Source organism: Armigeres subalbatus, chromosome 2 (assembly GCF_024139115.2).
Source record: "Armigeres subalbatus isolate Guangzhou_Male chromosome 2, GZ_Asu_2, whole genome shotgun sequence".
NCBI classification, from domain to species: domain Eukaryota; kingdom Metazoa; phylum Arthropoda; class Insecta; order Diptera; family Culicidae; genus Armigeres; species Armigeres subalbatus.
The window spans coordinates 48398875-48411318 of NC_085140.1; the positions used below are offsets into that span (position 1 = coordinate 48398875).

General features: G+C 39.0%; 1 protein-coding gene across 1 annotated transcript in view; it reads left to right on the forward strand.

The window, feature by feature from the left end:
* Window positions 1–12444, forward strand: part of LOC134218544 (peptidylglycine alpha-hydroxylating monooxygenase) — a 71484-nt gene that overhangs the window by 41399 nt on the left and 17641 nt on the right. The window contains exon 2 of the mRNA XM_062697676.1: window positions 9118–9175. Coding sequence (XP_062553660.1) covers window positions 9118–9175 — 58 coding nt within the window. The remainder of the gene's footprint in view (window positions 1–9117; window positions 9176–12444) is intronic.

The window sequence follows — 12444 nt, forward strand, 5'->3', positions numbered from 1 at the left end:
TTTTTTATTACTTCAAAAAATCGAAAACGTACTCTTACCCCACGCGCACTCTTGCCCCACTCTACTCTACTAATCGTGGTTAAATTACATCTCTAGGGTTCAACGCATCGTAGGCCCCACTGACAACACAACGTTTGTAAACAAAACATCATCCCTGGACCGATTTTCTAGGATGGAGTAATAATTATTGTTGAGTGATTAGAGTCAAATTATTACTCTTTTTGATATGTATACCACGTCTTATAATACGTCACGAACCTTGACGGAAAAACTGTGTTCGATACTTTATTTAATTGTTGATTCGTGAATTCAAGACCAAATTTTCAAAACGACTTAACAGCTTTTGTAAACAAAGATTCAAGATTTGACGAATCTGAAAGCTCTCCACGCAAACCAACACCACCAATAGGAAGGTGAAGGTTTCCGCTACCTATTGATGGTGTGGGTTTGCGTCGGAGAGCTATCAGATTCGTAAAATCGAAGTTTGAATCTTTGTTTACAAAAGCAGATAAGTTGCTTTGAAGATTTTGTCTTGAATTGTTTCTTATTGAAAATTGATCGGATCGGAACATGGGTTCAAAAGTTATGGTCAAAATTAGAAATACTACAATAAGAGATCGGTGAAGACGCCATCTTGTTTCCAATCGAACCGTCAAAAGCCGTTCCAATTCGACTTGTTTACATTTTGCATCCATAAGAAGCAAGCAAAAAGTTCAAGTGATGCCAGTATTATTTTCCCGATTCTATGCATTTTCATACGTTGCCATTTCGACAGTTTTTTACTCCGCCGGTCTCTGGATATAGGGGTGCTAGTCGAAATATATTTTTTATAATGCATGATAATCATGTTATTTTTTGCTGAGTGTGAACCAACCGATCAGAATAGGCATCGATTTACATAGAGTTAGATAACACATCGAGGAGGAAGAGTTAATTATAATTGTTTATATCACAACTTGCTGAATACGAGTTTGCCAACAATTTTTGATTATTCAACTGTATCTTCTTTCCTATCGAACTGGCGTGCCAAACGTAACCACGATTAGTTAACTTATTGACCGCACAAAGCAGAACAAAATATTTTAGACCATCATGTGATCGTTCTGTGTGCTGTTCAAAGCACAATAAAATGCGCTTTCTGTTATACGACACACGATCGATCGCACATTAATTAATCTACCGACCGCACAAAACGAAAAAAATCACTAGGATCTCGAAAATGCTACGTGTCCTAAACGAAACACAATTGATCGCGCTCCCAAAATATTCAAAGATTATTTTGGTTTTTAAATAAATACAGGTATGTATGCTTGAAGTAATGGAAATAAATGAATCATTTGTTTGAGAAACTGCATAAGTCCATTTTACACCTTTTCGAGAAAACAACAAAAAACTGTTTTTGAACAAATTCGCACCGAATCTTTCGATTTCTTCGATACAGATCAATAGTTTTTAGTAAAACTCAACACCCTGGGGCACTTTCAGTGTAAAAAATGTAAGCAGTACTCCACAGTTACTCTTCAAAGTACGTGGACATATGTAGTTTCTCAAACAAACTAAAAAAAAATCATACATTCCTGAACAAAATTTTTTTTTTCGTTTTTTTTGCCAGAATACGTATTTTTGGACGAGGATTCAGAATATATAAAAATCTCATTTTGGCCAAAAATTTATTTATTTATTTATTATTTATTACATCAACAGACTTGATACAGCCCCAATGATGGTTTAAAAAATATATATAAATACAATATCACATCACTACATTAAAAACATTGTCAAGGATTAAAATACAATACAATCACAAATACATTAACTATAGTCTATGTGCGTCAATTGTTCTGGTCGGTAAAAAATTATGTGAAGAACCGGCGGAGGACATCTCGTGTCAAGTGGAAATCAAACACCGACGCCACTCTATTGAAGACACGCTGCAAACCATGGAGAGCACTACGCAGCCCATAGTTTGTGCGACGAAAAGGAAGTCTTAGCATTAGGTTACTCCGCAGTTGTCGGGGTTGTGCGTTGATGTTTATTTGCCGCAGCAGAGTGTCACAATCTATTCTTCCTTGCAAAATATCGGCGACGGTTAATGCTCTGCATACATCCCTTCGGATACACAGAGGTTCTAAGCTGATTAGCTGACAACGGCTCTCGTAGCGAGGAAGTCGTAGCGGATCTCTCCAGGGAAGGTTGCGGAGTGCGTACCGTATAAATCGACGTTGAACGGATTCGATGCGTTCGACACCATTATTATAGTTTGGACTCCAGACCGCAGAGCAGTATTCTAACGTAGATCGCACGAGAGAGCAATACAAAGTTTTCAAACAGTAGATGTCTGTGAAAGTCTTTGTCACTTTGATCACAAATCCAAGAGACCTGGATGCTCTATCAACAACATATGAAATGTGATCCGAGTATGTCAGTTTGGAGTCCAATAGAACACCGAGATCTTTCACACAGTGCACTCTTTCAATAGTCGTTCCGAACAGGCAGTAGTTGAAGGTAATCGGTTGTTTCTTCTGAGAAAAAGTTATGATCGAGCACTTTTTCGGGTTAACTACAAGTCGATTTAGATCGCACCAATGAGCGAAAGCATCGATCTGGTCTTGTAGTAAGTGACAATCGGCTATTGAGCATATGCGCAAAAACATTTTAAGATCATCTGCAAATGATAATCGCGGTCCTTTTAGAACTAGATGCACGTCGTTGAAGTAGAGAAGGAATATCAACGGTCCCAGATGACTACCCTGCGGTATGCCAGACATCGCAAAGAAGCTTTCCGAGCGACAATCGCCTAGAGCAACTGTCAGCTGGCGCTCAGTAAGGTACGAACCAAACCATGCAAGTAGGCTGCCTCCAATTCCCAATCTGTCAAGCTTGGCGATCGCAATGCTGTGGTTCAACTTATCAAATGCTGTAGTTAGATCCGTATAAATTACATCTGTTTGATTACAAGTAAGCATACTGTCTGTAACGTATGATGTAAGACACAGTAGATTCGTACATGTAGAACGTTTTTCCATAAAGCCATGTTGATCGGTACTGATATAATGTTTACAGTGACCATTTAGAGAATCCATGACGACCAGCTCAAACAACTTCGATACAGCGCATAGCGACGTGATTCCTCGATAATTATTTATATCGCGCTTGCTTCCCTTTTTGTACACAGGAAACATTTCAGCTGTCTTCCAGCAGGACGGAAATACACCATTAGAGAGAGGAGAGCTGGAAGATTCGATGAAGTGGGTCCAGAAGGCAGGAAATGTTCGTTTTTAGGAAAACCGACGGAACACCGTCAGGTCCCGATTTGTACGACGTTTTTAGCCGCGTGGCTGCTCTCGCTATGGCATCTGTACTTGCATCGACAGCGTTTAGCGTTTGATTCGTTAAGGGTACATTACCCGCTGCGCTGGTTATGGAGTCATTGGAGAGGCGCTCATCGACAAACACGCTAGCAAACTTGGCCGAGAATAGGTTACAAATCTCTTGTTGAGTTGAAGCCATGTCTCCATTGTAGACCATGGACGATGGGAGACCTACTTCCTTACGCTGCTCGTTTACGTAGTTCCAAAAGGATGGGTTTTAAGCCGTTGCTGTATCCTCCGCTGGTAACGTTTAAAATAGAAACGACTTAACCGTTTGTATTCGTTGTTCAGCCTAGCATAATGGTGCTTCAAGGGAAGAGTGCGGAACCTTGTGAACCTTTTCAGGACGGCCTTTTTTGTCCTTTTCAACGAACGAAGGTCGCTTGTCATCCACGGAACCTTAGAGTCGGTATGGGCAATCTTCTTTGGAACATGTCTGTCAATGACATATGCCAAGACATGAGAAAAAGTCTGTGCAGCGATATTTGCATCGGCCGGGTCGAGGATACTCTGCCAATCCAAGTTAGACAGCACTTCGGCAATACTGCAATAATTCGCCTAGTCTAGTCTAGTCTAGTCTACACATACACAGCCAGTTCGTGACAGAATCCTGGAAAGTGATAGATTCGACTACATCTATCAATTTTCTTGTCAATATTTATGTTTGAAGCACATCATAAATGTAGTTCAAACATAAAAGCGGCCAGGCCTACTGTGCAGCGTTATTTAAATTTACTGTGAATATCAATGCTTAACTTGATTTCACATTCAAGATATAGAACGGGGACATCTCGTACCAACCGTTCCGTTACTAAGTGATGATTGATAAATCGTTGGGAGTGACTTTGCTAAGAAGATTAATGTACACTCCTTGAGTCCTCGACGTCTTGGGATGGGACACAGTTTTTAGTCTAGTGCCCTGGCTTATACACTGGTGAACAAAAGTATTCTTGTGAAGCCACACAGATTACTATGAAAACATGACGAATACTTATGTCCATCAACATATATACAAGCCTAGGTTCAAGCGCCTTTACTCGCCCTCTGGAACGAAAAAAAGAAACAATAGCGATGAAAAGCAAGCGCAAAGCCAAAAGACGATGAAAATATACCACATACCAACCACAACATACCAACTTACAATAGCTGCATACTTTTCGTACCTGGAATCGTTATCCTGATTATGTTAAGGCATATTTATATATCACACTGATTTATTTTTACACGAAACGCATTCCCTATTTTCATAAAGACCCGGTCATTTTTACACGTATATTTTCTGCACGTCTTTTACACGGATTCTAGAAATAAAACGATTTGAATTGCACGGATTCTCGAAATGGTATGGATTGTTTTTACATGAGTTCTCGAAATAGCACAATTTTTTCATACGGCAATAAATAATTTCCTTAATAGTGGAATATTGTGCTACATTGATATGACAATTTGCCTAAAAAGTTAAAATATTACTAACTATGCATCATGACAATCGTGCAAGAATAATATCATTTAAAGTTCGTTACACCACAAACCGCAAGCAATAATTTGGGTGCAGTAGCAATAATGAATGCAATCTATACCGACCTATCGATTGAGAACTTTCGCGTCGTTTACTATGACAATTACCTCGGGCCTGTGACAACACAACATGTAGTTAACGCACTAATGAATATATCAATAAAATGTATGTATAACTGAAGAAAGCATACACCTACCTTGCGAGCCAATATCTGAAGCCAGGATTGGACACTCTTACAACTTACCGACATATCCAGAGTACCACTGAGAATCATATCGGATAGATTAAATGCTTCTTTACATATCTGACTCTTGGAATCGCAGATGATTTAGTTAATTCGACGGAGGCGTAAATCGGAACAATCACCGCATTGCTTGATCCATTGAATAGCTTCCTAATTTCTGAATGAGCCTGGTTCGTCCACAATATGATTCACCCTTCTCTAGGTCCTGACAGTCGCGTACTCATAAAATTAGTTTTTTTTTGGAAATATGTAAGTAATTCGAAATTTCCAACAATCGGCAGGACGTAAAAACTGCTTCCTACTTTTTCCAACAAGAGAACTTGTACTATTCTGGAAAAAACTGCCTAACACTCGCGCACTCCGCAGAATCTTGAGCCCTTACACCGACGAGACCCGAAAAATTAGACCAACATTGTCCCTGGTGGCGTAGCACCAGCCAAATCGAGAAAAAACTTCAGCGAAAACGAAAGGTGAAAAATATGCTGTCAACCGACCGCGCGAAGAGCCTGCTTCGATCTCCGCAATACTGCAATAATTCGCCTTGCGAAAAACATATGACACAGCCGTTGAAGTACCAACATAGTCACGGACGTCATCATTCTCAACTCCGATTACAAGAGATGGATGGTGAGGGGAAGCCTTGACCAAAGGAACAGGTGCAGTGGAAATAAATGGAGCGGTGTAACGACCGCCGACGAAGCACAGATCCAGCAAGCGATTATTCTCATTCACGATGCAATTAACTTGAGATAACGTTGCAGTACTGTAATTATCCAGCAACCTGAGAGCTCCCGGATGAAACGAGGAATGCTCCTGATCAGGGCGTAGGAAACCGTTGAGAGTTTGAACCCACGCGACTCCTGCAAGGTTGAAGTCGCCCAGAACGATGATTTCATCGTTGGGAGACGCTATTTCCGACGCAAAGAAGACTGATCGGCAGTGCGTGTCGATGAGTTCCAAGTCTCGAGTTCGGTCTGGAGGAATGTACACCGCACAAACAAATAGTTTACGGCCTCCTAGCTGAATAGACACCCAAACCTGCTCCACGGTGTTGAACGAATCGTCTTCGATTACTGATGCCTTCAGCCTAGAACTTACAGCGATTATGATGCCACCTCCTGTCGATTTCCTGCTGTTATTCGAGTTTCGATCACATCGAAAAACCTCGTACCCAGTTCCAAAAATATAGCTTGAAATTGTGCGAGAGTCTAGCCAAGTTTCGGTCAGAACTACGATATCGTAACAATGATCCATGACCGCTAGTCGATAATCTTCCACTAGACCATTCATTCCGCCAACGTTCTGGTAGTACATAGTAACGTGCGATTTCGGACGGGGGGCATATGCAGTTTGTTTGTTACGTTATGTTACATATGCAGTTTCTCAAACAAACGGTTCAAATGACATGTATAATAGTATCTAAAGCAACAATAAACGTTATTTGATGTAATTACAAACGTCATGTAAATTTAAATTTATATTGAAGGCTCCCCTGAACCATGCCGCGATTGCCGTGTATATTTGTCAGACTGTTAATATTGAAATGATTTTTTGTTCTTGGAAAGGGCTCGGAAAATATTTCTTTCTAATCACGCGCGTCGAACCATTTTCAATGGAATATAAAGTACAGTTCCTCTTCGTTGCCCTGTTAAATTTCTACGTTTCTGCTTTCCCCCGATGATAGCGTTTATTCGCTCGCCATCTCCAAACAGATACTATGTATATGGTATGAATGATGGTTCTGTTCCAACGGAACTGCCAAAACGTGGCGCAATACAAACGCAGATGTGCCTGAAATTTTGGATTGGTTTGAAATATTCAGAACGAGACCGACAAAGCCCTCCTTTGTACCGTTCGATATTGCGGGCTTCAATAAGCGAAACGTTATTTACAGAATATCCTATTAATTCATAAGTACGTGTAGGCTTTGCTAAGATTGGATTTAGATTACTGCCATAAGGTGTGTTCTTCCAATTCAAGCGAGCCTATTTCAAGTGTTTAATCTCTCAATGCTCGTCAAATCCTTCAAGTCAAGAACTTTCTTAATTCAGAAATCTCAACTGCTTGAGTGCGGAGGCCCCATGATATAAATGAGTTTGAATTTCAAATTGACTAGTTGGTTTTATTTGATATTCTTTAACGTCTGTGCTCCCCGGTGGGGGAGTAGAGTAAGTAGTAGGGGAAATATGTATAAAATGCGCCGGTTGGGTAAAATGCGCCACCACCTGTTGTTAATTTTTAACGCAAATTTTGTCTGAAAATAGTAAGTAGCTGAAGCCAAAAAACGTTTGTAGGCCGTCAAATAAAAAAACTTGGTCAAAAACTCTGTATTGAAATTTTAAAAAATTAAATGTTATTTTGGTTCTTATTAACGGAATTTCGGCGTTTACGTCATCATTGCTTTTTCTTTTGATACAAACAGTATTTTCTCCTTATAATCGCTGGTAGTCTGAGACATTGACTAGCTTAAAGGACAGGGCTGACACTAATCTTGTTAAGAGTTTGAAAATTTTGGTGAAAAATATTGGAATATTTTGATTATCATTGTTGGATGGCACATATTGTTCAGTATCGTTCATTTTGGATGGAAATTCTCAATTTTGGAATAAAATCGTTTTGTTCCAATATTGTTGGTTTTACATGAAGATTTTTGAACCATATACAAAGCCCGTTATGTTAAATTATTGATAAACACTTCGAAAATACATGTTTTCGGATGAAATCACCGTTGAAAGATTCGGGCGCATAGGGGGCGCATATTGACTACATTTCCCCTACGTTGTCACATCCGAGATCTGGGAAATGAATGACTACGTCATCAACGACATTGGCTCCGACCGGGAAGGATAAAATGTTAAACAGACAGTCACACAAAACCATCAAGCTTTCTCCTGATTGATACAATACCAGTCGGGTATCGCCTTGTTCCTGGTATCATTCGGATACAGGAGGAGTGCTGCTCCTAGGTATTTGGTTGGCGACAGGGAGTGGGAATTGGTTTTCATATCTCTCGCTTGGCACTGTGATTCTCTAGAGTTCAATACGTTGTCAGAGTCAGAGATTTGTCGATGTTCAGACTTGTAACAAGTTATATGGCTATCTTAAAGACATTTCTCATATAAAAATATGTTATATACATTTCTAATGTTTAAAAACTTAAATGTTTTAATCCAATCAATAGCATATGACTAAACTTCTCAATAGCTAGAAGTCCCAGCTATACATGTGACCGATTTTTGAGCATTTTATCATTCCATTATACCGCTATCCACTTCACGCTCGTCCTGTACTGGGTAGATATGATAGCTTTCATTGAAGGCTAACTTCTAGGGCTAACTCAAGTGTGTGATAATGGTTGTTTTCATATCGGTATCGAGTGTTTCTGATCGATGCGAATGCCAAAAAATAAAACAATGAATCATTTGGATATCAATACGTAGGTGCATGCATAGATTTTTCGTACTACGTAATGACGTCATTGGAATTAAAGGATGATGATAAGCTCATGAAATGATAACGCTGATTTGTGGCCTAATGAATTCGGTATGGCTCATCCATACCATATGTCAAAATCCAAAATATATGTGATCAATAACATGATTTAAGATATTTAAAGAAACAACCTGTCGTACAACGACTTCGCTTTTGGAATTCTCAAGAATTATTATTTATCCTCTTTCAACCACGATAATATCTGTTTCACAAAATTCACTCCCACGTTTTATATTTTTTGCTGGTAGATTTTGATCCGTTGCCACATCCGCTCCCATGAACGTTGCTTTCCAGCTTTTGGCGGACAATAATAGAAACTTTCTCTCGTAACAAACGCTGCACAGGATTCCAGTTGAATTTATGAAGCATTACGGTATCAGGCATCTACCCACGATTTCGAAACCGCCAATCAATGGTGTAGCTATTTTTGGCCACTTGCCTCCATAACAATATTTGAAAATCTGAACGATTTACTTTTCTCCTCGTTTCAGCCCGAACTGTACCTCTGCACACCAGTCAAGGTGGATTACACTAAGAGCTATTACATAGGTAAGTGCTTGGCTTTTGATTAAGTTATAACTTTGATTGAACGAACAAAAATAGAACTTTGGACAAACTTTGGTTTTCAAGTGGGATTATTTGCATATAGGTTCCGGACTCAGGAGTCATTTACATTGTTATGTAGTAAGGGAGAACGAACATTACAGGATCTTCGCCTGTGATGCGGTTCGTTCTCTAAGTATTGCGCTTTCGAAGGAATTCTTGAATTAATTTCCTTCTGCGTGCGTGTTGCTGTAACTGGCTAGACTGGACTTTCTTGAGCGTCGGTTGGAGTTGACGCCAATTACAAAAGATATTTTAGTTACTAGATAAAGATTGTCGCTTCGGTTCCCTTTGTTCTGCTGTCCGGAACATGTTGGGTACTAAGCTCTAAGCTGTCGAATCGTATGGATTTTCCTTCTTTGACATTTAGCTCCCCTATCATCGCCAGCAAAAGATGTTCCGGACAGCGACGACAGTGACAATATTTATCCAGTAGGGTAAGACGGTATAATATGCCGCCCCTAAGGCAACTCCTCGATAACTTTTTACTTTTCAACGCAATTTATGCAAACTTTGTGTTATTTGGTAGTCCAGGAAGTCGCTAATGCATTGCCCGTAAATAGTCATATATAAATATTACAGATAACACGTAATAAAACTTTTAAAAAATGGATTTCAAAAAGTGCCTGGGCAATACGCCCCACCTTAACCAAAGACGTTTCATAGCCCTTCATTAGCATTTTATCAATCACATAATAAAAAGGTTACAAATTCTTATATGCTTGACAATAAAAAACCAACACAAGTCCATTTAAACAGGTTTGAATTACATTTCAATATTGTCCATACAATTTGGAAGCAACTGATGCAAGCTCGCCGCGCTTGTGTCCAATTGGTAAGGGCATATTGTCCTGCCTACACTGGGGCGTTTTGACCAGTGAAACATGTTTTTGTAAAACGTTATATTTTTGAAGATGGAAGCAATTTTATATCATACTAGTTGACCCGGCAGACGTTGTCCTGCATAGTAGGCGAGAATGCGCGTTCCGAACTGCCCATGCAAAGTTCGCATAGGAATCACAATTTTAGTTTTTCACGATTTGCTCAACTTTACTCGTAATTTGGGGAATATCATATAAACCCGTCGGAAACTATTACGAATGTTTCTGCTGAAGACATGAAAAAAATCCATCCAGCCGTTTTTGAGTTATGCGGATACGAACACAGACCATTTCATTTTTATATATAAGAGAAGAAGATTAACCACTGAGAATAGTTATTTTGTTGCCCAACTAAGTGTTCCAGTGCAAGTTTTGCGAACAGTATGCTAGCGTCGCTCCAGAATGTTGAGCAAACAAACATTAAAAGTTACATCAAAACTGTGACTTTTTGTATTTTGCAAATATTTTCATTATGTAATACAAAAATACTCCCATATTCACATAGGATGATGGTTTTACAAATATTTAAAGGTACCAACTGAATTTGACCCTTAGTTAGTTATAGTTTTCTAGAAATCAAAGGGGGGCGCTTTGGCCAGGTGGGGCGCATTATACCGTCTTACCCTAACTAAAATATCTTTTCCAATTACACATAATTTTTCATGTTTCAAATATTTTTTGCTGTGTACATTGTGTCGATGAAAACGATAGATTTCTGTTTAGAAACAGATATTTTCTGTTTAGAACAGATTTTTTCTTTGAAATCATTTAAAAATAGACAACTGTAGTTTTTAAAATAAATTTTGCCATGTATTCATCAAATTGAAAAACTAATCACCCATACTCCAGAATAGAATGAGATTATATGAAGTGTTTCATTTTAAGCATTATAATAAAACAGCCCGAGCAACACACTCCTTATAAAGGAGATTCTGTGACTCATATGCGACCAAATTGGGTCATATAAGAGTTGCTGCAACCAAATCTGCCAGAACTGTGCTACTAGGAGCGATGTTCACCAGCACTTTATCAGTTGGGACTAGTCTGTTATAAACATTAGAGGAAAATGGAACACGATCCGTTGCGGTCATTATTTTACTTGTTACAAAGAAACTGGACGCAAAGTCTAGGCTGACTATTCGTACCGTATTTAACGGGACAGTCTCATTTTTTAGACATTTTTGTGCTGTCCCGTCGTAACCCAAAAAAATATCATTTCGTCCCGTTTTTTCATTGATTCTACATTATTCATACATAGAAAGTTCATACATTTGCGTTTAGATTAGAGAGATTTACAGTCCTCGGCTTACTTATCTCTCAACAAAGAAAGTTGACGAAACCCATAGAAAGTGTGAGATGTTGTTATTTTACTAGTGTTGCTTTTAAAATAATGCTATCTATGCCGTTTTGTATTATTCATTGATCGACTTTTCTTAAGGTTTTGCCTTTCTTGTACAACAAAGTTGTACCGAAAGGCTATCATTTCACTCCAAAATCGAACTTTTTTTAGAAGTCTTGTAGACCCATAATGTTATATACCAATCGACTCAGCTCGTCGAGCTGAACAAATGTCTGTCTGTCCGTGTGTATGTGTGTGTGTGTGTGTGTGTGCACACGAAAACCGAAAAACATTAGCCACTTTTTCATATAGTAATTCTTAACCGATTTTTTCGCAACAAGTTGCATTCGACGGGGGACAAACCCTAGTTGATCACTATTGAATTTGATAACGATCGACCATTGCGTTTCAATATTATTAAGAAAATAGAATCGAACTATGTAAGCGCCATATAAAGTTGGTGTCTTGGCTAAATGCGAGAAAGGTAGTGTCACCACTCGGTGAATTAAGTTGGTTTTTAACAGTCAATGACAACAGGTGCTTCTACGCGAGATTTTTCATACCGTCGTCGGGGGTGACAATGGGTCAAATGGGGGTGAGAATGGGTCACTGTTTCAACTACTTAGAATGCTTATAGAATAGATTAAATGTATCTGAGGGCAAGATGACTAAAATATAAGGTGCCTTTTTGAAAGATTTTGCTATCCGACCTCCAGGCTGTCGGTGAGAGCGCTGACCCATTCTCACCCCCCAGACCCATTGTCACCCCCGATGGCGGTACAGTCAATAATTTGTTCTGCTTATTCCGGAGGCATTAAAATGTGGTCAACTTTACCAGTGGGGAAAGCCTGACAAAACCTCAATTTTTTTTCGTGATTTTCGTGAAACCCATATTTTTTTAATTTAACTTATACACCCAGTTTTTTTTACGCGATTGGAATTCATTAATTTTTCGGGTAACCCGAACTTTCACAGCTTTTTAAATACCACCTGAA